The 26174-nt window shown below is 38.0% G+C and overlaps 1 protein-coding gene across 2 annotated transcripts in view; it reads right to left on the bottom strand.

Annotated features, from left to right (window-relative positions):
* Positions 1 to 25865, bottom strand: part of PTPRO (protein tyrosine phosphatase receptor type O) — a 276025-nt gene extending 250160 nt beyond the window's left edge. Inside the window, exon 1 of one of the 2 annotated variants that reach the window (XM_021922078.2) lies at positions 25274 to 25865. In XM_021922078.2, coding sequence (XP_021777770.2) covers positions 25274 to 25348 — 75 coding nt within the window. In that variant the 5' untranslated portion in view covers positions 25349 to 25865. The remainder of the gene's footprint in view (positions 1 to 25273) is intronic. The other variant, XM_021922076.2, reaches the window with a different exon arrangement.
* Positions 25866 to 26174: the final 309 nt, after the last annotated feature.

The raw sequence follows: 26174 nt of genomic DNA, 5'->3' as shown, positions 1-26174 counted from the left end.
GAATATATGACAGTCTCTTTCTTTAAGGAGATTATATTGTTGCCTAGTTGGGAATACAAATATACAGGGAAATCTTGTCATAGCAGTATAATTTAATCAATAATAGACATATTCAAGTTATAGTGATGTATTAAGAAGGAAAAGAGTCAACTACACTTGAATGAGGCTGGGATGGTTTCAAAGAATAGAAAATTGTTTTCAGTTGCGTCTTGATAAATAAACAGGACTTTTCCAGATAGCCAATTGAGGATGGAGTGGGGAAGGTTTCTCGGGAGGAGGAAAAAACTGAAGTCCTTCTCCCAGTTTTAAAGGAGAGGAGGTCAGGAATGCATTTGTGAATAGAGTGTCATCTTAGCTGAGACCTGGAGGATGAGGAGCCACTTGTTGGGTTAAGGGGAGAGTGTAGAGTTAGGAATTTTCCAGGCAGAGAGAATGGTATATGCAAAGGATTAGAGGAAGGTGAGAATGAGTATCAAGTTTGAAGAATGGAGAAAAATTCAGAATGATTACAGCATAAAAAAGTGAGGAATTGACAAGAGATGATACTAACAAAGTGATAATAAATCAGATCATGAAAGACTTTAAACCCTTGAAGAAGTGTGGACATTATCTGAAGAACCATAGAAAACTATTTGTATGTTTTAAGCAGGAAAGTCAGATGACAGATTTTCATCTTGCTCTATTCCATTATCCTTTAACTAACTGAATTAGCTGTTGGTCTCCCTATCCTCATGACAGAACTAATCTTATTCTTTCCATATCAAGAAATTCCTCTGTCATTAATCATCACAATTTCCCTTTTTATCTACACTAAATAGACCATTCAGTATTTTTGAGAAACACTGGGCTAATCTTCTAGTCGACAAAGTCACACCCAAGGAAAGCACCAAACTTCTCTGAGGTCAGTATTATGTTGGATTGTGCAGAGACTGTTCCATAAAGATCTTTATGTGCCTGGCAAGCTGCAGACAACTTCCTGCAGCTCTGCATCTGGGAGAACAGGAAATGGAAGCTGATATCCATGTATAAAGATGATGCGGGTATACTGTCATCTGACCCAACCTGGGATGCAATGGGAGAAATAAAATAACATATAAAGTAGCGTTTTGAAAACTTAAGTAAAAAGAGTTGAAATAAAGTTCCTGGAGGCAAACGTCTCTATGACATGGTTTGTTCTTATAGTGATAGTACATTTATGGTAGTCAGTTACTGCTAAATGAAAAAAAAAATTTAGCAGAGAGTTGGATTTGATATGCAAAACATGAGGGTGAAGATATAAGCAGTTTATATGTTTGTCAGAGAATACAGACACAGTAAAGTCTAAAAGTCAAGAAAGAGAGAAGAAAAAGTAACTTGGAAGCTAAAATTCACTGTATTTAAAGAAAGATGATCAAGGCACCAGAGAAATAAGACCTATCATATTCATCAAAGTTTCTGATTTGGACTCTCTTCTTGAGCACTAAATGACTGGAAGAATTTATAAAACTTATGAGAGAGGCTTAGAGGGGAAAAGTAGGGGAGGGAATGGGGGAAGATATTGAGGTCGGATTTGATCTGTAAGCTAGGGGGAAAAAAGATACTTTTTCAGGTCTTTTTCCTTCACAGTTTGTTCTTTAGTGCCTCCCTGACATTTGTAAAGGCAAAAGGAAGAAGGAAGGGTCTTGAGAATCTCTTCCCAGGCAGTATCTTTTTTTATTATTATTATACTTTAAGTTTTGGGATACATGTGCAGAACGTGCAGGTGTGTTACATAGGTATAAACGTGCCTTGTTGGTTTGCTGCATCATTAACCCATCATCTACATTAGGTATTTCTCCTAATGCTAAACCCCCACTCCCCGACAGGCCCTGGTGTGTGATGCTCCTCTCCTTGTGTCCATGTGTTCTCATTGTTCAACTCCTATTTATGAGTGAGAACAAATGGTGTTTGGTTTTCTGATCTTTTGTTAGTTTGCTGAGAATGATGGTTTCCAGCTTCATCCATGTCCGTGCAAAGGACATGAACTTATCCTTTTTTATGGCTGCATAGTATGCCATGGTGTATATGTGCCACATTTCTTTATCCAGTCTATCATTGATGGGCATTTGGTTGGTTCCAAGTCTTTGCTATGGTGAGCAGTGCCACAACAAACACATATTTGCATGTGTCTTTTAAATATGTAATTATACTATAAAATAATTGACACAGACAATTCAGTTTTGTATTGTACAGTATCAACTCTCTGCATGCTAGGTTCAGGAAGACATGAACAACAGCTCAAAACTCTAGTTGCTTTCTGACGCTTTAAAGTATACATTCCAGTGATTTATGTATGTGGAAAAGGAGAGGAAAAAAGAATGAAATCTCTCTGTAAAGTGTAAGTTGTAAAAGAATAAGCCAGGGAGTAGTAAGGGAAACGGAGAATAAGAAAAGAGATTGTAGAAAGATAGAATGATAGGAGCTCGGTGGTGTATTCAGCTGGAATCACTTAATTCCTCTGAGCCATAGAATAATTTGGCACCCAGTGGAAATCATATCCCATTTCAACCTTGGGAAATGAAGTGGGCGACGATGAGCTGGTTCTTAAGACATGAACTGTGAAGTTTTTCCTAAGCAGGAACATTGTATTAAAGCATTTCGGGATTTATCATGGAGGGATGGTGCCACGGAAGTGTGAGGTTGGTATGCGAGGCCATCTGGTGAGATGCAACTTGTCAATCTCCCAGATGGTTTGTGAAAAGAGAGAGACGATATTGAATTGAGATCAGCATATGAAAACAGCTATGAAATCACAAACTTACCCTTTTTTCCATATACTATTTTGAAAACTTCATTAAGTAAATTTTATATGAGTTTTATATAATCTGAGAGAACATATATAAAAGTTTTAACTTTCAGTGTGGAGCATTATCAATAATGTATACCACATCTGCTTTCATCACTTTAATAGAGGTAATGTTAGTCTTCAGTGGCTGAGTTAGGAGGAAGATAGAGAGGTATTCTTTTCATTGACTTATTTGCATTTATCTGAGTTTTATGAGATTTCTGTATGGGGAGGTCTAGTAGAATTTGGCTATCCAGAATTATTTATTTGCAAAAGAGTGCTCTGAAAAGTCGTGACCATCTTTGTGAGAGGCATTTCACACTTAAAAAATGTATTTTAGAACCATTTGGATGACACCTACTATTAATTCTACGAATCAATGTGATCACAGTGTGGCATATTTCCAATGTTTCCATAATCCTGGGGCTTCAAAATTAACAATGTTCAAGTGTGAGAATTGTGAACTGGTGCATAGTTCTCATTATTATTTCTTGTGTTCTTCAAGTCACAAAGCCTGGTTTTTATATTTGCTTTCTTTTCAGTTAGAACCTGACAATGATTATATAGACTCACATTAAAACTCTCCTTCAACGTAGGATATGTTTCTATAAAGAATGCAACTTTTCTTAAAAAGGTTATTTATTTATGGCTGGATGCGGTGGCTCACGCCTGTAATCCCAGCACTTTGGGAGGCCGAGGCGGGCAGATCATGGGGTCAGGAGATTGAGACCAACTTGGCTCACACGGTGAAATCCCGTTTCTACTAAAAAATACTAAAACTTAGCCGGGCGTGGTGGCAGGTGCCTGTGGTCTGAGGCAGGAGAATGGCGTGAACCCGGGAGGCGGAGCTTGCAGTGAGCCAAGATCGCGCCACTGCACTCCAGCCTGGGCGACAGAGCGAGACTCCGTCCCCCCAAAAAAAAGAAAAGAAAAAAAAAAGAAAAAAAATTATTTATTTTTGAGACAGGGTCTTGCTCTGTCATCTTGTCTGGAGTGCACTGGCACAATCACGTTCACTGCAACCCCGACTTCCCCTGCTCAAGCGATTCTCCCATCTCAGCCTCTCAAGTAGCTGGAACTACAGGTGCGTGCCACCACGCCCAGGTAATTCTGAAATTTTTTGTAGAGATAGGGGTCTCGCCACATTGCCCTGATTATTCTGGAATTCCTGGACTTAAGTGATCCTCCCGCCTTGGCCTCCCAAAGTGCTGAGATTATAGACATGAACCACCGCGTCCAGCCTTTGCATTTTAATTTTAAATTCATATTAAATGGTTGCTTATTGAGGACATTTAACGTAAAATGCAAATATGTTTGAGATAATTAGGACTTTCAAAAATTTGTAATATCTCATCCATTGTGGAAATTAGAAATACATACACGGAGGACATGTATCAAACAAAAATAAACCCTTTACCTTGTATCCATTTTCACATTCAATTAAGATGTCAAAACTTTTACACACATAATAAATGTAACACAGGCTTTAAAAATTCGATTATATTTATGTTTTTCATCTTCCTGTATGCTATCCCGCATTTGATTATTTCACAGTCCACTAGTTTATTCAACTCCGCCAGAAGACGGACAAGGCAAATGAGAGGAAGATAAAATGAGATAAGTAATTTTTGCTATTCTTAATGTGATGGGGTCGGGAGTGGAGATCCCAGCTTGTGCCTAAATGGACTTCACACGCCTTCACACACAATTATGCTGGGACCCATACCTGAATAATTAGTGGCACTGAAATTCCAGAAACCTATTGGCCCACAGCTGACAAACTGCCAGGGGAAAACCAAACAAACAGAAAAACCAAGGCAACAGTTTGACATACTAAGAAAGGCTTAGTTTTCAAGGGATGGGAAGATTTTGGGTACATTAAGGAAGGTGCTGGGGTTGGCAGCACCTGGTCAAGCAGGGCAGATGTCTAACAGGAAACCTTCGAGGATGGAAGGACACAGAACTAGGGTTCCACAGCAAAGCCCCACTGGGCACTGAGCAACACCTGTGAGGGCTCTTCATAGGAAAAAGGCTGATACTGGGTGTGTACAGGTTGAGCCAACTGCACTGTAATTGGAGTTATTATTATAAATGTGTAACTATTTTCACCTACAGATAAGTGAAATCCAAGGAGACAGTGAATGATTAGCACAGTATTTGGCATACAATTGATGCTCTATAATTGTTCATAGAAAGAATAAATTATGCTCCAATATAACATATGAAAGATGATTGGTGATCATAGACATAAAACACTGTACAAACAATGCTGGATGGTATAGGTGTGAAATTAGATAAACAACAATTTTTAATGAGAATGATCTGGTCAGTATATAAAAGACAGGGCTAACATAAAAGTATTTGCCATTAGACAGAAATATTTTATGACTTTTATGTATTAAGTCATTCCAGACACATAATTAAGCTGTGACTTCAGGTGACAGAAAATGCACTTGGGTATGGCAAACTTTAGTTTATAGAAAGAAAAAGAAAGTACTACCATGTTAATTATAGGATTCCATGAAACACACTACACACATGCACAGATACACAAAAATGTGGAAAAGAAAACGGCTCAATTCCAGAGTCAATGAAACAGGCGATGCAGACATTTTTGATAAGATAATATGTATTTAAATTGTGCTTTACAGTTTACAAAGTGCTTTCACAGATTAGCTCATTTAGACCTCACAGTAATCCCGCGAGGTAGACGTGATTGTGATTCTCATTTTTACAGAGAGGTGAAGTGACTAATGATTGCAGGCAGGTAATCTTTGCTTTATGCTGCTTTGCTCTACTGACAATGCTATGACCTTTTTTTTTTTTTTTTTTTTTTTTTTAAATCAGGTACTTGGTTTTCTCTTACCTGAGGCACATACTATATTTTATTTAATAGCTGTTAGAAAAACCTCAGAAGATATGCACATTCAAGCATTCTTCCCAGCCAACACTTTGTTTCAAGTGATGGAACTCTGTAAAGGCAGTATGCCTTTAATAATAGTACAGCACATTTTGTCATAAGCGGTCTGTTCCTTCAAAAATTATCATGAAACAGATTGAGAGCTAAATATGAAATGCTGAGCTCTCCGGTTGAAGCAGAGACCTCATTTCATTCAGATCAACTCTAGACAGATAAGACAAGAAGTGGCTAGAAAATTATTCCATTTCTTTCAGTCATGGCAGTACATTTCCCAGCTCAAGGTTGAGACAATTTACAGAGGAGGGGGTATGGCATAGCCTGCTTGACTAATAACTTTCTCTGTGGGGGTATATACTAAAGAGAAAATAGGCAAATTCTGGGGTCTTCCTTTTGTAGAAGCATCACCACCTTATAACTTTCATATGCAAAGTTTAATATCTCATGGACAAACTAAAAAATAAAAAAAGGAAAAATAACATATCCTTGGGCAAAAGAATTAAGCTCCTTAATTTTGTATTAAGAGTTCATGTTGTTCTTCCACTTTTTTTTTGCAGATACTCGAATAAATTAAATAAAAAGAAAAGAAAAACAAACAAAACCCTTATCTTAAGGTATGCTTTTTCTTTGCAAAACTAATTTCACTGAACAGTCAGATATGTAATAATGGGCCTCCTGGGGCTGTAATTTTTTATGCAATTTGACATGCAAGTCATGAGTAATTAATTATGTCTTCTATTTACACTTTGTCAGATAAGAGTATTAAACAGAAGAGCTGAGAGGAACACAGAACACTACTATTAATCTGTTTAATTTGCAAATCTAATGTAATCAAAAGGAAGACATTAGTGTTAAAATTGTTGTTGTCTGGTGGTATCTTTCTTGGAGGGAAAGGCCAATCTGAGGTGTAAACGTCTCATAAAGCCAGCAAGTCACAAAATCTCATGTAGGCTTCTAAAGCCAGGGCATGAGTCTGCCATGGTGCTTCTATAGTTGACCATAAAATCTCCGGATTTAAAAGAATTTAAAACACCAGTTCTCCCCATCAGCACATAGCATTACATTCAGCTCTGTGTAATTATCTTACAAAGTACAGAAGCATCAAATCTATTACACTGAAGAAGATAAAAAAACAAAAGAATAAATCTGACATTTATGAATATATAGGAATCCCCTGATAGCAGGTTTTTTTTCTGGGAACATGTGCCTGACAGATTGACGGACAGAAAAAAGAAACTGCAAGAATGATTTTGGATGGGCAGGAATCAGCTGTCTCCAGGAGTAATCCCTACCCCATTTCTGTCCAAAAGGCAGTCCCAACCAAGGACTGATTCAGTTCACCTGTGTCTTGAGATATTTCTATAGTAAGAGGAAGAGGAAGAAGTAGTAAACCAATAAATGGGGCAATACAAGCCATGTCAGAGTTTTCACACAAAGAAGTACGGTATGTTGGCCGGGCGCGGTGGCTCACGCCTGTAATCCCAGCACTTTGGGAGGCTGAGGCGGGCAGATCACGAGGTCAGGAGATCGAGACCATCCTGGCTAACATGGTGAAACCCCATCTCTACTAAAAATACAAAAAATTAGCCGGGCGTGGTGGCGGGTGCCTACAGGCCCTCCCAGTCCCAGCTACTCGGAGGCTGAGGCAGGAGAATGGCGTGAACCCGGGAGGCGGAGCTTGCAGTGAGCCAAGATCGCACCACTGCACTCCAGCCTGGACGACAGAGCAAGACTCCGTCTCAAAAAAAAAAAAAAAAAAAGAAGTATGGTATGTTACAGTGTGTGTAGAGTTCTGTGGTCAAAAGGATCAAGGTTTCACTCCTAACTCCTTTAGTTTCTCTCTGAAACTCAGTTTCCCCATTACTGAAATGATTATAATATATAGGAGTATGTAAAGATTTGATGAGATAATGTACATAAAGCTCCTAGGAGTGTCCCCGATAAACGGCAGTCACTCAATTGATGGTAGTGATCATCAGTATCATCTCCATCATTATCAGTAAGGCAGTGAAGCTTGGAAGAACTAAATCATTTAATTTCTGCTTGAGTTACCTGTATTGATTAGTTCCTTTGGGACATATCTTATATACAAGCACAGATAGAACCTCGATTGTTGAGTTAGTGGTATGGTTATGTACATAATAGTGAGGTTTAGATTCTCTACTTAGCTTTGGCTAGCAACATGTAGCTTTAAATAAAATATAAACATGTAGAAGAAATTCTACAAGTATGGGGGCATATATATATGAATTGTAATTACTACAGTAAACAATGGCAAATTTTTAGTCACATGCAGAGGATAAAAATTTGAAAGTATGTTGACAGTTACAACTTGTCTCTGAAAAAATCCATTTATTTTTCATTTATCTCTAAGAGTGCATACCGATTAATGCATAAACAACATGATCCAGGGGAGTTTAAGTCTAGGGACTAATTTGCTGAACTACCCAAGCAACAGAGGATTATTTTATCTAATTAAGACAGAGCACACGTATTTAGAATTAAGCATTTGCATTTAACGGCAAATTCAGAATTATAAAAGCAATTAAAGCTAAAATGAGGTATGATAATTTTTTTCCTGCACACCACTGCTGAACTAAAGCTCATTTTAATGTTTCCCTTTGTAGCATGATTGAGTAGATTATTATGGATAGAAGTTCATGGCTGGGCAAAACCACCTTTTCAACCTCATTTCCAACTACTCATCCTCCTCAGGACCTGAATCTATCCCCACTGTTTTATTCAAGCCTCTTAAACGTAACTTACATTTTCTCGTGTTTCTACTTCTGTTCTTCTGTTTCTCCAATGTGAAATGTTTTTCTTAACGTACTCTTAACTATTTAAACTCTATTGGACTTATATTACATTTTGTCTTCCTTCATGAAATCAGTGCTCCCCCTCCAGATCAAGAGCTTTTTCCTTTATCTGAATGCAAGGACAGTTATTTGAATACAGTTCTCTTTCCCATTCATTTACAAATTAATAGGTTAATACTTCAAAGCTTCTATTATAGTATTAACGCATATATTGCCCTTTAGCTTCTTACATGTTTATGTTATTACATTTATATCACAGATTTCTTAGGAAAATAACTTCGTTTTATACTCTTAAAAATGAGGAACACAGTGCCTTCCTCACATGTGTACCTTAATGTACGTCTGATGATTGACTGGTGGAAATATCTGAACATCTATTCATCTTCACATTAATACTTCATCCATCCTTTTCCTCTACTCTGCTCCGATTTTACTCAAACCTTGTAAACTTATCTTATACTTTCTATTTTGTTCAAACTTATTTATACCATTTCCAGATATGCTACTTAATAATTACTAAAAGAATGGAAGAATATTACTTCATCAATTAATATTTTGCCCTTACCTCCTACAATGATAATTTCCATTTTTATCTGATTCTCTGAAGAGTCTTTAAAATGTTGCTTTTAACAATGTTGTGGGAATTATGAAGGGGAATACCTTAACACTTGGTCCCTTCAAGAACTTTCTGGATAAACCTTGTAAGAATACAGTCCAATATACAACCTGCTTCATAATAAATTTGAGTTTAAAGCTGATGGTGTTTTATTGAGGTCCTTGTGTATTTTGTGTATGTTCCTAAATTGCTTCACATTTGTTTCAATAACTTATTTTCCCTGCAATTGTAGTTATTGTTTTTCTGAGACAGTCCCTATAGGACAAAGACTATATCTATCCACTATTAAAATATGTGGCAGAGTGCCACACACAAAAAACAAAGCAGCAAGCTTTGAAAAACCTAATGAAGTTTTAAAAAACATTTTCTTGGAGATAACTACAGATTTACAGGAAGTTGCAAAGAAATATACAGGAAAGTTCCATGTACCCTTGATCCTGCCTCCCCCAATGTTGATATCTTACATATTAAAACAAGAAAAATCCAAACTGTGAAATTGACGTTAGTACATGTCATAGAGTATATACAGATTTCACCAGTTACATATGTGCTCATTTGTGAGTGTATGTCTAGATCTTACAATTTCCATATGCATAACTTTATGTAATTACCACCACAATCAAGGTATATAACTGTTTCATTATTTCAAGGCTTCCTCATGTCACCCCCTTTTAGCCACATGCAGCTATTCCCCATTCCCCTAATCCCTAGTCTTTGGCAACCATGAAGCTTTCCTTCATAATAATGTTCTATAATGAAATCATACAGAATGAGACCTTTTTAGATGGACTTTTTCCACTCAGCATAATTTTCCTGAAGTTCACTTAAGTGGCTCTGTGTATCAATGGTTCATTGATACACAGTGAACCACTTAAGTGGTTTCATTGCTTTTCATTGCTGAGTAATATTCTATGGCATGGATGCACCACAGTTTTAAACCTTTTACTTATTGAAGGACATTTTGGTTATTCTCAGTTTGGGACCAGTATGAAGTTTCTAGGAATATGTGTGTACAGGTTTTAGTTTTTGATTAAGACAATTGCAATTTCTCTTCTATGGTTAGTTCATCTTACTTAGAGCAGAGATTTTCATGGATGAGTGAGACGGGCGAGGAACTAGTGACTGCATACTGCACAAAACGTGTTGCTTTTTTGTGTTTTCAGGAAGAGGTAACCATCCATCATGGTTTTCCCAGAACAGGCTGATTTGTGTCTTCTGTCCTGGCGTAAGGATCCCTTCACTCCCGGAAGCGTTCTGGTTGGTATGATAAATTACATAATCACTCTGATTCAGTTTACATAAGGATCCCAAGTATCACTATTAGGCCTGCTTGGTTATGATGGAATTGAATTTTAGTAAATTTGTAATTTTTCTAAGTACCTGTGGAGTGACTCACTGGAGTCTGAGGAATGAGATCATCTTCCTGCAATGAATGATAGTCTTGCTGGAGTCTCTCTACTGTTCCTGCTGGCTTCTTTTCTGCTACAAAATATTTCTTCCTACAAAATGTTTCTTCCTAAGTCAGTTTTATGGCTGAGGATACTGTCCAAGCTCATGCCTTAGCTCCACAACTGGAAAGGAAAATATTCTTTCACCTCCCCTGCCATTGCTGGTTTGAAAACAATTGTAGGACTAGGTTCTGATTGTTCTGGCTTAGATCACATGCCAATTCCAAAGACAGTGGTCAGCGAGGTGCAGTCCCCACATGGACTTAGGTCAGGTGTTCACCTCTTGGCTGTTTGCTCTGCCCAGAGCAGTGAGGTCAAGTAGGAGAATGGTATCCCCACTTCAGACAATGTGGATAAAAGAGGAGAAGAAATTTTCCTCCAAGATTAGCAAGATATTAGCAAGGCTGAGCATCGGCTGACCTGGTGAGATGGCAGACTGGGCTGCTAGAGGATTAGTGATCTGGGCAGCCACTGTGATTTGTCTTCTGTGAAGAGATCAGTACACTGCCAAATGCCATAGTTAGTAAAGAATACAACCAGAATTCAATCCTATATCTTTTTTATTTTTTACCAGCATGCCTTTATACTTAAGTTTCTTATGCACAGTATTTAGTTGTGAAAAAAATAGAAAATAAATGCCTGTCAATATAGCATCTGAAGTTTTGTTGTGTGTGTAATTCTTAAGTATCTCTTAAACACTAATGGTGGGCACACACATAGACAACAATCTCTTTGCTCAACAAATTCCTTTTCCCCACTTCATGGTTACAGTCTGTATCTATGATCATCTACGTCTTTAACAATGCAAATACACTTGGGAATTGTATGCAATTTGACCAGGACATATGGGTTAATGTCCTAAATTGCAGAAGAGTGAAAATGTTCAGGTCTTGAAAAAATTATCACAACACCTTTAAGAGAAGAAAGCATGTATAGTAGGGAAGTTTTATACCTTTTTTTAAACATACACCCTCAAATGCACAGACATAGGAAAAGATTTGGAAATATATGTCTCCAGATGGTAGCTATTTTGGAATGCAGTGTTTGGGAATGATGATATTCTTTTTCTGCCTGTTGTATTTTATATATCTTCCACTGTGAACATCTGTCAGTTTTCCAGTTCTTTGTGTGTTATTATAGAATTGTCATGCATGATGATGCACACCTGATTCAGGCTTAAAGATATCAAATTAAGAATGCCTTACTTAAGAACCATAAGCAGCTGTATAGTAAAGAGGCTAATTGAAGGCCTCAGTGTAGCAACAAGAATTTCTTTTTTTTTTTTTTTTTTTTTTTTGAGACGGAGTCTCGCTCTGTCGCCCGGGCTGGAGTGCAGTGGCCGGATCTCAGCTCACTGCAAGCTCCGCCCCCCCGGGTTTACGCCATTCTCCTGCCTCAGCCTCCCGAGTAGCTGGGACTACAGGCGCCCGCCGCCTCGCCCGGCTAGTTTTTTGTATTTTTTTAGTAGAGACGGGGTTTCACCGTGTTCGCCAGGATGGTCTCGATCTCCTGACCTCGTGATCCACCTGTCTCGGCCTCCCAAAGTGCTGGGATTACAGAGCAACAAGAATTTCAATGGAAAGATTCTCATTAGTTTCTCAATTATCCTTCAGAAAAGAAAGATGTTGCATCAATCTAGCAGTGGAAATGAACCAAGGTAATAGCACAAAGATGCAACTGTATTTTATTTGTTGCAAATAAACAAAATGTAAATCCAAGGAAGCAATCTGAGACACATTGTAAGGGTGGCTCAGTTTTAGCAAATTTTGTTAATTAAAAAAATTAACAAAACTTCATAAACTAAGTTTTTAGAATGAATTCCAAAGTATTTAGTTCTAAGTCCTTACAATTATTTTAGCAAAGCTTTGTCAATACCACAATTTCCATATTAAAAATCTCAAGTATCTAACCACTTTGAATAAGGCCTATCATCAGTTCTGAAAGGCTTATTAAAAAGTATAATTTAGTTAGGGAAAATTGCAGAGGAAATTCCCCCATGACAATACAGAATACACTTGGCCACATCTCATCACTATGTTTATATGTAAATAAGGCAATTACACCAATGCATTTCATAATAACCTTTTTTTCCCTATAATCCTTTAAAAGATGACCATATGACTCAATGTTTAATAATATATGCAGACAATATACCATTCCCTTGATCTATTACTATTTATCTTGTTAATCAACTTAACATTCAAGAACTTTAGAAGCTAATTTTTTTCCTAGATAAAGATCTAAGAATTTTAAGTACATCCAAATGAGAAGATATTTCTTAAGGTGATGGTGTCAGTATTTATTATTATAAGTGTGATGTTTATATTTTGTGGTATTTGGCAGTAACAACACTTCAATTTTTATAATTACACTTTAGTTATCAGCACAATATCAAAGTAAGTAGAAAGCTCATAGTAATTTTACTAGAATATCTATTTTATGGATCACCAACTTGACTTAAATTGGAAATTCCTGGCTTCTCTGAGAGACAGGGTAATGTGTGACAATTAGCCTAATTCTAGTGTAGCCACTGCAGAGGCAGAAAAAGACTTGTGCGAATGTGTTCTCAAATGTTTCCAGAAATTTTGATTTGATGTTAAGTAAAGAAGATTATTAATTTTAAGGAAAATAATTCATTAATCAAAGAATTATTAATGTTATTTTTGTACTCTCCAGAAGTGAGTCTCCTGATCATAAATTTACAAAGGGAGGAGCAAAAACTCCTTTCAGTCATGTATGTGAGAGTGTAAATAATTTGATCACAATTTTCCTTCTATAAAGATATATATTGATTTGCCAACAAATGAAAACAAAATTAAAGTTGTAGAATAAAAAATACAGCTAACCCAAACTTCAGTACTTTTTCAGCACAGTTAATAGACTATGGATATAGATCAGTGCGTTACAAGATTATGTAATACCTTTCAACTTACCAGAGAAATACTGAATTATTTAAGTAATAGCAATTGTCTTAAGCATATATTTTGTATGTTAGTCACTTGAAAATCTTGACAATCTAGGTTTTTGGTCTATATATACTAACACTTTAATGTATGTAGCACTCATGAATCAGCATGTTTAACTCACTGTCTGTGTTGCATTATAAAATATTTATCACCTAGTATTTCAACCGAGTATAAAAATTACCAGTTGTTTCTGTAAGAAGTTACCCGATGGAATTTTATCCAAGTAAAGACAATCATTTTGAAAAGGTCATTTTTAAAATTTCCATGAGGTATCTATATGCATTTAAAAAAATAAAAATGAAATTTTCAAAAGTAAAGGAAATCATAAAAGTTTTAAGTTTTGAAGAAAAACAATAATTTATCATCTGAGCTTCAGTTAGTTGTGTGACTTTCCAGAAATGCCTTTTGAGGTCTAGAGACAATCTGGTTATATTGACATGCATGGAGAGAGAAAAAAAGATTTACACATTAATTTTCAATTTGATATTTTCAAACTGTAGAGCCAAAACAGAAACAAATTTTTGCATTTTAAAAACTCAGAAAACTTCTTTTTATAAGTAAATTACAGGCACAGTCAATGAATAAGATGGAGAATAAATCATCAGAAACGCTATGTTTTTGCTTCATTACACAAGGGAACCTATTTATGACTTGGGCACCCATCATTTGTCTTCAGTGGTTTACTCTAACCTGATAAAATAAAGAGAAGAAAAAAGTGTCAGGAACATTATCTTGAAGTCTAAACAAGTTCATTTTCACCTGTGGTAATAAAACCTCTATTCCCTCCACCAGAGCAAAATGGCATCTTCAGGCCATCCTCCACCCTGATGCCACTGCCTTGCCAGCCTGAGTCAGCGGTGCCTGCCTGATAGACCCTCCTTCCTAGCTCATCTGACTGTGCAGCTTCTCTACTCCCTGTGCTTGCATGCCTGCATCCTGCTCTTCCTCTGGATCGAGTCTGTCCCATACCTTCCGTTTGACCTCCCTCACTCCACTTATTTATTCAACACTCATTCGTTCACTCATTCAACAAATGTTCCCTAGACATTACCATAGGCCAGCACTCTTCCAGGTGCTAAGGATACAACAATGAACACAATGGACAAAGTCCTTGCTCTCATGAAACCTATAAATATTCCAGTAGAGGAGCTAAGTTATCATAAAAATACAATGTAATGTCATGTACTGAATGATACATTCTCTGAAGAAAAAGAACTTAGGTAAGAGTGGTAAAATGTTAGAGTGATAGGGATGATTTTAGGTAGGCTGTTCAGAAAGACATGCTGAATAAAAACGTTTTTTGAGCAGAGACTGGAATAATATAAAATCTGCATATATAGAATGCTTACTACATGCCATGCATTTTTCTCACACTAGCATCCCCAACTCCTTACCACGGTTCATCATGGAACTCCCTTGGGAAGAATAAAAACTGTCTTCCACTCAATTTGTTATTGTGACTATAAAAAAGAAAAAAATGGCAATAGGTAGAAAATTTGGGCTGGTGTAAAAAGCTTAAAGTGGTGTGATGGAGGATAAGGACAGAATGGTGAGATGACAAGCTTCTCACATTTTATCTTTATAAGCCATCAGGTCTGTTGGCAAAGCAGTTATTCATAACATGCATGAGAGCGAGAACACTCACTATATAGTGCTCTACTAAAGTCAAGCAGAGATGGAAGTAACATGTAGCATGTGAATGCTACAACCAGAAATAGTTAATCTCAAGACCAAACCAAATCAAACCAAAACACAGCAACAACAAAGCAACAAAACTGTTGTCTAAAGGTGGAACAGCTACTTTACAGCTGTTGGTAATGTCACCATTTATGATTAATTGGCAGTGATATTAGAGACAATATCTAAGTATCAGCTTACATTTTGAACTAGATGGTCTTTGAAAAAATATGGCTTTATGATTCAACGACATATACTGAACAAAATTGATTGGTCTGTGAGGTTATATATTAAGATAATCACAACGGAAAATGATGTTAAAATGTATGTTTCATTTTTTGATTCAAAACTCAAAGAAACATTTTACATGTACAATTACTGAAGCCAGAGTTAGTACAATACATAAAATAAGAGGATATCTACATATTTTCCTCCAAAAACATTTTCCTGAACATCATTGTTTTATAAGAAAGTTGGGATGATTGCTTTCCAAGCAAATTCTCCTGATCCTGAGATTTAAGTTACAGTTGATCTTGCTGCTATATTTTCTTTATCCTTAAGGTTACATTTATCATTTTTTAAGCAAAAGAAAGATAAACAAAGCATCTAGTGTATAAGGATAAATATTGTTTCTTAGAGCATATTCATTATTCTCCTGAGGTCAGAAGTTCAAGACTATCCTGGCCAACATCTTGAAACTCCGACTCTACTAAAAATACAAAAATTAGCTGAGCATGCTGGTACATGCCTGTAATCCCAGCCACTTGGGAGGCTGAGGCCGGAGAATCGCTTGAACCTGGAAGGCAGAGGTTGCGGTGAGCCTAGATCATGTCACTGCATACCAGCCTTGGTGGCAGAGCAAGACTCCGTCTCAAAAAAAAAAAAAAAAAGGAAAAGGATACTATAATCAAACAAGTTTGAAAATGTTATATAGTGTATTTCTCCTGTGGATGACACAATACGTGTTAACATATTAAAAGTTCTAAGAAATTCTGGCACACAAAAACAAGTTAATACTAGTTTAAACACAGTTAAACTAATAATTTCCAAAATTCATGCTACCACAAAGGTATTCATTTTTAATAACATTCAATACAAGAGTATTGCCAGCTTCTCCAATGTACTGTGGAGCATATTTTGGGAAATGCTGCTCTGTACACATTTTTATTGCCCTACCTCTTTGACTTTGCTTTGCCTGTTTTTACTATTTTTGTCTTCAGTTTATTGTTGTACATAACACTAATTGAGTGCTTACTGTATTCTAGGCACTGTTCCCAGTACTTTATGGTCATTTTCCCATTAATTCCTGACAATAATTCTAAGACATATGTATAAGAGATGACCAAAAGGGAATCCAGAGAGGTGAAATAACTTTCCCAACATCCTACTGCCAGTAAATAGCACAGTGGAGACTTGATATTGACCTCAGGTCTCTCTGATCTCACCTGGCACCTAGGCTTTTATCAGATAAGGGGGTGCTTTTTGATTCTTCAATTCCCAGAAGCATTTGTACTTCCCAGTCTCCATAGAGTCCAATAGCCTACCTATTTCCTAATACAAAGATATTTTCCAAACCTTAGCTTATGGGACCTCTCTGTTGCATTAGATGCTGTTTGCCAAGTCCTCCACTTGAAATTTCCTAGATCTTGGGTTTCCTTAATTTTGCTTTTGTACCTCTCTGACTGCGCCTTCAGCTTCTTAGATTCCTTATTTGCCTGACATTAACAATTGGTGCCTCTCAAGACCCCCTTCTGGCCCACTGCCTTTCTCTCCCTTTCTCTCTGCTAGGGGATCCCACTCACATCTCCAGACCTTCCATCTCCTCTACCCTTCACGCTCATAATCAAGCACCATTTTTGTTTGTTTCTTTGTTTTCAGCTGCTTCAAACTCAAAAGTCTACCACTAAACCACCATGTCTTATATCAGTCAGGGTCTCAGCAGGACACTCAAAAAGAAAATCCCAGAGAATGAAATGAAGGGATGCACTAGCCGAAGGGATCAAGGCGTGGAGCAGAAATACTGTATTAAGCATGGAGAAAACATACTTAGGGTCTAGAAGCAGGGAGAAGCTATTGATCTCAAGGGATAAGGACAGAGAACTGTTTCAGGAATTTGGCCAGAACATCAGCCTTGCAAGAGGGGCTTACTATAGAATTGGAAGAGAGAATGAAGCCACTGCCTAATGGGGGCTGGCCAGCATGGAGGCTAGGAGAATAAATGACTTGATTTCTCCCTCCTTCTAGCAGTAATCTTTGGCTAGTGCCTTCTATTGGCCAAACTCACTAGGAGCCAAAGGGCAAGGGAAGAGGAAGAAATGGTCTATAGAGGGAAGCTTCCTGGCACTGGGCACAGTGGAGGGGTAAGTTGATCTCGAGAGTAGACTATCCAGCACACATGCTATCTTGAGACCGCTACTCTTCCAGGCAAGAGGGTTGGTTACCGAGAAATTACCCTACATCCTGCTCTCCCCAATTTTCCACATCTAATCAGTCTTGCCAATGTAGCCATTTTTCAGCATTGCCACTCTTTTACTGTCTGTCACCCTCATGCCAATGTTCGTCATCTCTTAATTGGATAATTACAATAACTACTAGTTTAATTCTTCCATGCTTGCTCTACCTTTGGGATAGCCTTTCTTGCAGGTAAAGAGCTCTATCTGAAATGCAACTCTTACCTCACTAATGCCTTGATTAAACCCTTCAATAAGGCCTCTTCACCTAGAGAAGGCGGACATCCTACTTTCTGGCTCAGCATATAGAAGTCTCCCTGATCTGGCTCCTGTTGCTTCATTGCCTTTGAGGTATATATCTGCATTTTGCTAAACTCTGCCACGCTTTTCACAACACTGGGCCTTTGCTCATGCAGTTTTCTCTGCCAATGTGTGTATATTTTTAAACCTAACTCATACGTATGTTTCAGGACTCAGCTCAGGAATCATCTTAAAAAGAAATCATTTCCCAAACCACCAAATAGTTAAGTGTCTCTCCTCTAGCAGCCCACATTTTCCTCCTTAAAACAAAACACCATATTTTAATGACCATCGTCTGTGTCCATGTTCCCACTATGCCATTGGCAGGGATTCAACTGAGTATTATCCACTTCTGTACCTAAAATATCTAGTAAAATTCCTGGCACCTATTAGATGTTTAATGGATGTTTGATTAACTAAATGGAATTGGGCAGTAAGTCTTCATTCTGGAATACAAAAGACAGTATTGAAGAAGAAAAGGAGCTTCTCAATCTTGCCATTTTGGCATTGGGAAAAGATTGGTCAGCCAAAAAATGTTTATAGGATGCTCTTTCAAGGAAACTAAAAGACAAGGAGAGGTTCATTATAATTAATGCCAGGATCCAAAAGCAGGAATACTAGAGTTTATCAAAATGGAATATTGATTCAGAAAGTAAGTACGGGAGGTTGGAATCAGACTTCAGATAGGACCGAAGACACAAAGGGCACTGAATATTCTTTTGAATTCTCTGACATCTGGTTTGTACATGCCAATCACAAATTCCTATGGGTGGAACCAAGGGAGAATCACAAGACACGGATCAGCACAGCAGGCTCATAGCTGGTCTCTGATATGGGTTAAAGGTTGAGAGAACCAGGGTCAGAAATTCCTCTGCACTTAATTTGGTCAATGGCGGGTAATAACGAAGGAACAGTATTGAGGGCATGGTACAGTCATATGATGCCCTTCCTCACCCATTACATAAATCACTGATATTAAAAACTTAGTGAGCAGAAAGAGGAAAATAAAAGTCTCAATTATCTGAAAACAGTAAAATGAAATAGCACAAAAAAGAGAAACATTCATCATTTAAATCTCGTGTAGATTACTATTAATAAAATTCTGATCTTGGACCACTACTTGTAGAGAAATTGCATTCTTATTCTTTTACTTTGCTAGTAAATGTACCAAAAACTACATTAAAAAACAGGTTTATTTCATTTAAATTGTCATTAAGATAGGAATAGTTTCGTTAGAAAAATGAACTGCGCGGCATTCCTATTTATAAAGAGTGGAAAACCAAATAGATAAAGAGTATTTGATAAGAAAATACATGTATTTGCATATAAATAGAATAGCAGTGTATTTGTTTTCATCGAATGTTCTTCATTTCATTCTCTAATTTTCCCTATATTCATTTTCTTGCAGAAATTGCCATTGATACTCATAATTTGCAATACTGCTCTCAAGCTTGGAGTCCTATTTCCATTTCTGATTCTCTGTTTCTGAAATATTTTTCCAAGCATATATCACTTTTCTCCCCTTTCATCTCAATTTCCTGAAAAAAGGAAAGAAAAAAAGCCTTTTATCAAGAAATCCCTGCAACCTTGTTTCAAACATCTTCTGTTTGTTTGCTGGTTTTAATATATTCAGAAGAAAAAGGAGCTGGCCTTTAAGTAACTAGAATGTCTAAGGAAAGAAGAAATATTTCACTGGAGAATTAGATGCTGAAAGAGTTGCGAACGCTTTTCTGGCACAAGGATAAGATATGATCCTACTCATAGAAATAAATTCAAAGGCACAATGTGTAGAAGAAAAAAAAAATCTAAGAATTGGTGTTCTGAAGACCTAGAACAAGCTTGGAAAAGGGAAACATTAGGAGTAATCTGTGATAGCAGATTATATGAGAGGTGTTCGATTAAAGAGGTTATTCACATATCCCCCTTTTTTTTTTTTTTTTTTTTTTTGAGACGGAGTTTCACTCTCGTCGCCTAGGCTGGAGTGCAATGGTGTGATCTTGGCTCACTGCAACCTCCACCTTCCGGGTTCAAGCGATTCTCCTGCCTCAGCCTCTGGAGTAACTGGGATTACAGGTGCCTGCCACCACGCCCAGCTATTTTTTGTATTTTTAGTAGAGACGGGGTTTCACTACGTTGGCCAGGCTGGTATCGAACTCCTGACCTCAGGTGATCCACCTGCTTCAGGTTCCCAAAGTGCTGGGATTACAGGCATGAGCCCCCCTTATTGGCTGATAGAGACCATATGGGACCTGCTGGAGTCAATAGCACCAGGAGAGAAGGAACCCACTCACACTCATCCCGATCCATTCACACTCTTGCTCACTTTACTTGGGCCACATTAGCCTTGTTTGGGTTCCTCAAATTAATGACAACAATGCACCCACACAAAAAAAACTTACATACTTATTGAAGCAAAAAGAGCTGATATAATGGGTATTTAAGATGACTATAGAACAGTTCTGTAAGAAATTGGGTTATATGACCTTGGATTAAACACCACCATAGATATAACCAAGACCAGAGTGTAGAAAAGACTTCATCTTTTAAGGGTGATGTCTGACAAAACATTAGGAGGATTTCTACTAGGAACACAGAAATCTTGGTCAGTTCTGGTTGGTTGTGGTCATAGGGGAGTGGTGATGCGCAAGAGGAGGCAAAAATATTGTCTGTATATCTGGGTACTGTCTGAAATTGTGGGTCACCCATAGAGGTTAAAACAATCAATTTCCCCTAGTATGTCATTTGCTACCTTTTAATTAATAATATTTAAGAGAGGTGAGGCAACATTAACGAATAAATGAGCAACTGAGAGTATTACATTTTTGGGAAAAAAATAACACATTGATATTTTAATTTATGGTTTTAATAAGATCCTAATATAAGTGATTGGCAAAATTTTTACTCTTTTAATGTAATGAGTGCATTGTAGTCATGATTATTTAACTCCCATAATGATAATTTTCCTATATTTTCTTTAAAGATGTGTTCACAAGTCACTATTATAATATTTCATTATTCTCAGTCAGAGCTTTTATATAATGCAGAAACCTTCTATTAAATTCCTAACACCACATAGTAGCACCATGGAAGAGAGAAATATTACAGTAGACATTCCTTTACTTCAAAAGTATTTACAACATATTTGGAGTAATTCGATGAAAACATTAAGTGCTTTACAGTAAAGCTCATCATTGCACTGGGCTATGTTTCTGAAAATGCATCATCACTGGAACCGTGTACGGAGAGGCATTAAATTAGGGAGAAAATGAGAACTTGGTATCTGTGGTCATTGTTGTTAAGCCTTCTATTGTGCCACACTGCTACCAGTTACAATGTTTTATTTAGGTGCATCAACTGTATCTGACATCAAACATTCTTTTACAACCCCTGAAGCCTCAAGTTAGAAATATATTTATAAGGTTCAGGAGTAAATCCGCTTATACGTTTAAATACCTTTAAGTTGGATATTTAGATAGTAGAAATAGTGTTACATTTTAAAATGAAGTACAACTCATATTGTTTTTAATCAGTTATCCACATAAATGTGTATTTTCTTTTGGGCCAAAATGAGGCAGAGGTGTAATGTGAATTTTCCGTTCCTTCATACAACAATAGTCTCTCACAAAACAAAGAACAAAAGCAAACATATGTTCACAGTGGGAAGCATTATTACTCGATCGTCTGTAGAAGCGTGGCCCAGGGAGCCTTTGCCAACCTACTGGAGATGTCACATGTAAAAAGCTTTCTCCAAAAGGTTGGCAATATGATTTATTAAAGGAGTCAGATGACATGGGAGTTAGGGCAGCAAACTTCATTGTGATGGAAAGGATCTAAGCTACTCCAGCAAAATGAAAGGATTATGGTTCACCTGCCAACACTGTGCAATATATGGATGAAATCTCAACCACGAAAAGTGAAACTTCTTTATGTGTGTGTATGGGGTTGGGAGGGGAGACATAGGAAAGGGGAGAAAAGCAGACAGACCGTGAAAAGCAGATATTTCCCCTGGATAAGAGTAGAATGGCCAGTATCATAACACTCATGTATTATAGAATTAAATATAAACTTGTTTCAGAAAATACAATATTAAGACTCTTTTTAAATTTAATATTATTTGATGATATCTCTGCTAAAAGCAGAAATAGAAAGAAATAAAGAGAAGGAGTTAAAAAAGGACACACGCCAAGCCCATGAGTTTAGGAATGTATTCCAGCTGACTACTAAAAAGCAACATTTCAGGGAAGGCCAACTTCAAATTCCTATGATGTCATATTCCACAATTTGCGCCTTAGTAGACAAAGTTCTTACACTGAGTAAACTGATACAGGAAGACATTTTCTAGAAAGGCTTTAGTAAAGATAGGACAAGTGTAGGAAATTACATTTCTTTCACTGGGAATTATGGGAAGACGCACAACAGCGAGGCTCGTTAGATAAATATCTCACTTGCATTCATCCATAGAAGACTTTGAAATTAGTAGCCTTCAATTTAATAATAGAGTCCCATTTTTTGCTTCTATTTTATATACACCATCAATATTGATATAAAAATAAAAATTTTCATAACCAACATTGTGTTTAGGCAAGATAAATTATGCAGATATTAGCTTCATAATGTGCAGTGGATGATTTAGACAGTCTGAGATGCCCGATTATATGTGCCCATCACCGCTTCATGGATAAGAAATGATGGCACAAAGACTTTCTTGGCCAGTCACATTTAGTCTCCCTCAGTGGAACCAGTTATAGCCATTCATACACATCCAAACTTTCCTACTTTTCCACCACTGATATCCAGCTGCTTAGTTTTGAGTTGTGTAAAATGTAAACCTATAAATTAAGCCTCATACTTGAATTCCTCTGTCTTATGTTCCTTCAGGATTTTCACTCTTATATAAAGGATACTCTTATGGAGTAATGAAAAATGTATTAACTATAGTGAAAACTATGGAAATTTTTTTGGCAAGGGACAGTTGAGAGAATGTTTTATTTCTGACTCGGCACACGTGGAACATTTTGGATTTTATTATTGAGATGCAGTTAGCAGTTTGGTATTTAATAATGGATTTTTTTCTTATCTTCCAGTCACCATCTGCTTGAGTAGATCTATTTTACTGGCACTTAATCAGGACCTTTAATTTAAAAAAATCTCCAAATTATAAAGAGATTATACCATGTGCCCAATGCACCATGTAATATACTATCCCCTAAATGTAAGACATTACACTATGTGCCCAATTTACCACTTGGGCACTCTTGTCAACTGCAGTAAAATAGGATTAAAGGAAATAACATATCTAAAATACCTTAAAAAACTGGCACATAGAAGATATTTAATATATACAGTCTTTTCTTCTTTCCTTTGATATATTTTATATTCAGGTGACAAAAATATTACATTCACATAAAATAAAGGACAATTATTTTTCTTACAAAATTATGTCTCCCATTACAATAATTATTATTTAAATGGCAAACTTTGACAATGTATTTACTATGGAAGCAGTTCGTCATAATTTACATTTACCTGCGATGTTCAGGAATATATCTATTATGTGAAGTAGGCTGGACCTCTATGACAATCACTAACATTTTCATTACGCCGTCACTAACTGCATTTTCTCATTCCAATATTGAGTTTTAAGTCAAACAATGGCCACATTTATTTTATTTTAATTGCAAAACCTTACCCTCACTCCCAACCAAGTCATTCTCTTATTTCTGGAATTATCTCAGTATGAAGAACTCAAGCAAAAACGTGCAGTTGTGCTAAACGTTAGGTTTGGATCAGATGTCATACATATCACTCTTAGCTGCTGTTGGGTAAAATGCATAGTGACCTGGTTTCTCATTTTTGGTTCATGACAATTATTGCATAGGTAAAATAGTTGTGACAGTTCGATAAATAGTTAGAAAATGACTAATAGACAACCTAATAAGTCTAATGCATTTGTGGTATGTACAAAAGAACAAGCTCCTACAGTAAAAACATATATAAAAACATGAGCTTATTAGTTATCATATTTTTAAAATTAATGATTATTGATAACTTAAGAAAAAATGTAAAAACATATTAAATATAATTTAGAGTCTCACTTAGGCATTCTGTTGCTGTTTCGCCCTGAAATTTTTTTCTATTTTTCATTAAGATAAATGAAAGTGAGGAGTATTTAAAATTAATGCTGTTCTGAATCCATTGGTCCTGTTTCACTATATTCTTTTCAGGCATTCATAATTAATGGTGCATATAAGCAAGAAGTGACTCTAAAATAAGAAAACCTCTGGATCCATTAACCTGGCATAAATTTCTAGGGTAAGTATCACTGTGGTCCTGAAAGGATAGCTCCAAGTCACCTGTCGACATTCTTGAGTTTGCTTTGCGGAGAGGGGAAAGGACGAATGACAGAACTAACGTAGATCCATCGAAGACATGAGTGATAGACAATCACTTCATAACTTCACATCGCCGTCCAAGAAAAACATCTAGCTGACATTTCTTCAAAAAAATGTATGTACAATAGAATTGTCAAACTGATTTTTCAAAAGCAACTCCTCTCCTTTTCATTTTTCTCAAAGTAAAACCTCAGGGTAGCACATTCCAAAGAAGATAGGAAAAAGTTAATTATTATATATTTTCCATCATTAAATCTAGGGGTACTATCATCTGTAAATACAGTGGAGAAAGTCGAGAGACTTTTAAAAGGAATTCTAAAGATGTTGATAGGAGCTGGGGAGAAGAATCCTTCCCAAGCTCTACCTGACACTCCTTATTCAAATAAAAGTCTGCCCTAACGTAGCCCTGGCAGTCCATGTGTGGCCAGGGAGCTCAGTCCCCCTCCATTCCCCAGCGTATAATTCCAGCAGTAAGGAAAATTAAGACAAAGCAGCCACACATTCTGTGAGAGGGAGGGCGGAAAGGTTAAGCAGCGTTGGGGTGCAGTGGAAACCAGAAAAGAAAGTGACCTCATTTTGCCTGAGAAAGCACTATCCAACAAGCCCACCTTTGATGTGGATTTCAGCGGCGATAAAAGAGCACAAAGGGCGAAAGCTGGAGGGAGCAAACTTCCCTTATTCTTCCCCCTGCCGCCCCCCACCTCTCAAGACCACCAGGAACACGCACACGCAAGGACAACAAAGCGTGCGCCCAGGCTGCACGGCAGCCGCTTCCCGCGGCTGGGCCATCGCGCCCTGGGGCGCGCCGCTCCCCACGGCAGAGCGAGGGCGCCGGAGCGCGGATGCCGCCCGGACCGCTGGGAAGGAGGGGTGGCGGAGCTCCCCTACCTTGAACAGCACAAAGAGCCAGAGCAGAGGCAGGAGGCGGCGGCCACCGTGTATTCCCGTGGACAGGTGCCCCATCGCTGCGCGGACGGGGATTCGGGGGCACGGTTGCGCCAGCTGACTCCCCCGGCGGGGGCTCACAATGGCGAACTGCGGCTGCTGCCTCAGACCCTGGGCGCCGAGGTTGCTCCTGGCGGGCGCATGCTGCCTTTCCAGTCCCCCTGCGCCTGCTCCCTTTCCTCCTCTGCGCCGGGGGTCCTCCAAGAACGTGCCAGGCGCTGCTGTTCTTTAATGACTAAGGATGGAGAGGGTGGGGATTGGAGTGGGCGAGGCTCTGCCGCCGCCACCACCGCGGCTGCCGGAGGAGGCGCGGGGTCCGCGTGGTGAGCGAGAGGTGGAGGCCCCGCGCCTAGCCCGCTGTGGTCCTCTGGCAGCAGGGACACTCTCACTCTGGCTGCCGACCCATAAAATGACAGCGGCCTCCCAACCCTCCACCAGGGTCGGCCGCTGCCTACTACTGCCGGACAGCCCCCACTGCAGACTCCGCCTCAACCCTTCCCACAGTCTCTGGGTCTCAGGAGTTCTGAGGGTTTTCCCTGACCCCTCTTGAGCAATCCAGGCGCCAGATCCCAGTTCCCTCTCAGTCTTGCTACATCTGTACTCAGTTGCAGTTATAAAGGATCAATAACACTTGGGTAGTTGTGACTTTAGAATAGAGTGTGCAGTGTGAGTGTGTGTGTGATAGGAAGGATATTTTGTCTCCTTCCCCACTGCTTCCATTCTCTCCGTCCCATTTAAACACTCTCACCCTCTCCGTCCCTCACTCACCCAGGAACAAATAGCACAGTTATGTACGTTTTCCATTCGAAATCCAGTTCTTGTACATTTCAGATTCTCTTTTGAT

This window comes from Papio anubis, chromosome 9 (genome assembly GCF_008728515.1).
Source record: "Papio anubis isolate 15944 chromosome 9, Panubis1.0, whole genome shotgun sequence".
NCBI lineage: Eukaryota > Metazoa > Chordata > Mammalia > Primates > Cercopithecidae > Papio > Papio anubis.
Note: the sequence above shows the minus strand (reverse complement) of the source record. Positions and strands in the feature narration are given on the sequence as shown.